Source organism: Halyomorpha halys, unplaced genomic scaffold, assembly GCF_000696795.3.
Source record: "Halyomorpha halys isolate HHAL.00 unplaced genomic scaffold, Hhal_1.1 Scaffold1465.1, whole genome shotgun sequence".
Taxonomy (NCBI): domain Eukaryota; kingdom Metazoa; phylum Arthropoda; class Insecta; order Hemiptera; family Pentatomidae; genus Halyomorpha; species Halyomorpha halys.
Genome location: NW_027114071.1, coordinates 63,145 through 66,824, shown reverse-complemented (window position 1 = coordinate 66,824; position 3,680 = coordinate 63,145). Strand labels below are relative to the sequence as shown.

The 3,680-nt window shown below is 25.8% G+C and overlaps 1 protein-coding gene across 3 annotated transcripts in view; it reads left to right on the top strand.

Moving 5' to 3' along the window:
- smo (smoothened) overlaps window positions 1–3,680 on the top strand; it is a 23,117-nt gene that overhangs the window by 3,395 nt on the left and 16,042 nt on the right. For all 3 annotated transcript variants that reach the window (XM_014434955.2, XM_014434952.2, XM_014434953.2), the window contains exon 4: window positions 745–954. In XM_014434955.2, coding sequence (XP_014290441.1) covers window positions 745–954 — 210 coding nt within the window. The remainder of the gene's footprint in view (window positions 1–744; window positions 955–3,680) is intronic.

Sequence of the window (3,680 nt, the reverse complement as noted above, 5' to 3'; positions counted from 1 at the left end):
ATGAAATAAATTAAAATATCCTTTTATTTATGAAATAAATTAAAATATCCTTTTATTTATGAAATAAATTAAAATATCCTTTTATTTATGAAATAAATTAAAATCATACAAAATACAATATAAACATTTAAAGGAGATAAAGAAATAAAATAAATAAGTTTATATATACATAATAATTGACAAAGCATTAACTTTGTATTTTCTTTCTATCTTTCTGTATCCTTTCCTGCATAGGCCTTCCCTTTCGGGGAAATCTATATCTTTTTGTAGATCTTGTTTGTTTATAATTTTCTCCATAAATCTTAATTTTATTTCATTAATTTACTTTGTTTATTTTAAAATAAATTTTCAAATATTTTAAATCATATTCAGCTACACCTTAGTTTACTTTTATTTAATGTTATCTACTCTTTATCTTTGTTGCATTATTTTAGTTGTTTGTATCTTGTTTAGCCCCAATGAAACCTTGCAAAGTGGGGTAAAATTTTGGTTCACATTGAATAGTTTAATTACTATTTGAGTTTTTATTTTATTATTTATTTATTTTTTTTACTGCTCCCGGACCATCTTCCTTTTATATTTTTATTTATATTTCAAATATTAAATCATTCTTATCACACATTCTTTAATGTTTGGTCACATTATTAAATTTTTTTATTTTCTTGATACTTTTTTTCTTAAATTCACTATATTTTCTATATACTTTTTAAAAAATCTCATAATTATTTATATTTACTTTTTCAGAATGATGTTCGTGAGTTGAAATTTAATACTACCGGTCGCTGCTTAGAGCCCCTCGTCCAAACTGATCTGTCCTCTTATTATTATCCCGGTATTGATGGATGTGGGATACAGTGTGACAATCCTATGTTTCTCCCTACTCAGAGGGACCAGATACACAAAATGGTGGGATGGGTTGCATCTATTTGTTCGTTATTGAATCTTTTTGCCGTGGTAAGTTATATAAATGTGATTTGTTGAAATGGCAAACTTCACCTTTGTTGTGGATTGTCTGTTATCAATATAAACGTGTATCCATATTGTAATATCCTCTTTTATGAGTAAATAATTATTTTTTATATATGAATGGTTTTTAATATGTTTTATTTCATGTATCGTTTCAGTATTGTTCATTTGTTGTATTGAATCAAAGAAGCAAGCTAACCAATTTTCATCTGTCAAATATTTTGGCCATGTTGCGCAGATTCAAATATTTTAAAGTTTATTTAACTTCCTATCATAATTGTAGTTACAGTAAATTTATGAAAAAATAGAAGTCAAGAATAAGTATTAAAGAAAAATATTCATAAAGAAAATCATATGAAAAACTCAAAACTGTTGTGCTACAATCGATGTTTGCATCAAACATCGAGAGAGAGGTAGTGGTTGGTTTGGATCACTTGTTGTTGAGGCGCCGGGGGATGTTGTCCTGGAATATATGGTGAGGACCATCCTTTGTCTGCGGAGAGGTAGACTTCTTGAGAAAAAGAAGACATCTAGAATCATCCAAAAAGAATGAGCGATTCTTTGTTTGGATCGCATGTGAATGAGATGTGTAGAAAACTGTTAAAGAACCGTTTGTTTATGAGATAGAAGACAATTAAAATCATCAAAAGAAGATTTTATAAATTGGTTAGCTTTGTTCTACCTAAAATTAAATACATTTGTAACTGTAGATATTAATTTAATTAAGTATTATTAGTAGAAAAGTGTCTGTTCTGAACACGCCCTGAGATTATATTGCCGTGGAAGGAAGTTTACATCACAAACATGATTATTGTATAAAACTTCTTTTAGCCTGCTGATGTATTCAATTCATGGGTATGTAAGAAGTTAGAACAAGAAATTTTAACCTAATCTTTATAATTAGGATTATTAATTAAGAAAAAAATTAACTTCATTTATTAGTTTATATATAAATGATCTTCATACTTTCTTGAGACTGTTTATTATTGTTTAAATAAAATAAATTTTATCCTATTTTAGCCTCAAAACAATCTATATTTCTTTATAAGTCCAATGTTTTGGCCAATACAGCCATCCTCAAGGACAATCTATCACAAAACAACTTTTATTATACGTATGATATTAAAAATTTTAAAGAAACAATATTATTAATAAATTATCATACCTTATATACAACTACATCAATTTAAAAAAAACGTTATTCTACCCAGGTCAATAATTTCAGTTCAAAATTATTCTATTTTGTAAATTTTTCACATTAACATTAAAACTTTTAATCACAGTCAATTTACACTATTATAATTTATCACTATACCCTGCATACAGTTTTTTAAAAACTGATGTGGTTGTAAATTTATATATAAGGTATGATAATTTATTAATAATATTGTTGTTTGTTTATTTTCATTCTATACCATTATTTACTTTAATCATTCTATATATTCTTTTATTCATTGGTTGTTATCTTGTTTATTGTTCTTAATTCTGATGAAGGCTAGATATTCTGGCCGAAAGGTTGGCGCCCCAACCATCTTCTGATTATTATCAATGGTCAACTATCTTCTTATAATTATAAAGAAATATAAATTCTAAACTTAATAATCTTTTTACTGGAAGAGTCTTATGGAATTAGACTGGATTTAGTGAATGACACAATTCTTCCTTATTAAAATACAATAGTTAATTTCATATCATCAGCAACGTTTCGGGAGATTTCCCCCATCTTCAGGCTGTTGAAAACAAAAACCTATATATAACATATAATTTTCTCCTTTATTGTCATTCTTGCTAATCTATTATAATATTAATGTTATTTAATGAATAAAACTTGTTACTAGTCATACATTTTAGGAGAACAATTACCTTTCTAAAATATAAATTGTTTTGAGACTTAAAATGGATAAAATTTATTTTATTTAAAGAATTTATTTATTATATAATTTTTTATTCAACGTGATAACAAAAAAAAAAAAGTTATTACTATCAGTATAGTAATTGGATGTTTGTATAGCTATTGTTTGTAATGTTATTTACTCAAATCAAGAGGAATAAATTAATGAATATAATGGTGTGTTAATTGTCAACCGTTGATGTTATGTGCGGAGAAAATGTTCGGGAGTTTGGTCAGTTTAGTTTATGAAAACTGTACCTAAGGTTTTTTGGGTAATTGTATGTTTTTGGAAATTTTCACTTCATATTAAATTAGAGAGCAATTTTTTTTGTTTATTATTATTTATTTATGCATTTTGTAGCTTTCTGTTTCAAGCACCATATTCATCTATATTTCACATTATGTAGTAAAACATCACTACAATAGGTGTTTTATGCATTATTGTGTAGGAAGAAAATATTACAATTTTCTTCTTATTTATTTATTTTTTTTAATACTATTTTTCATTTTATATTAATTATGGTTGTTACCTTGATTTTGTACTTAGCCTTGGATAAAGACCTGAAATTTTGGCGGAAGGATTTGTTGTTAATATAAGTTTTACTTATTTGTGTTCTCTATTTACTGCATTAATTTTTTTTTTGTCATTAGTAGTACTTTCTTACTTTACAGACCAAATAGAAAGTCTAAATAAAAAATCCCGTGTGTGTGTGAACAGCCTAGCACATCAAATTGCATATTTTATTGTTTTTTTAAAAATACTGAATTTTATTTTAAAATAATGCACCTGGATTGTTATTTTTTCATCAAATCTTGATCTATA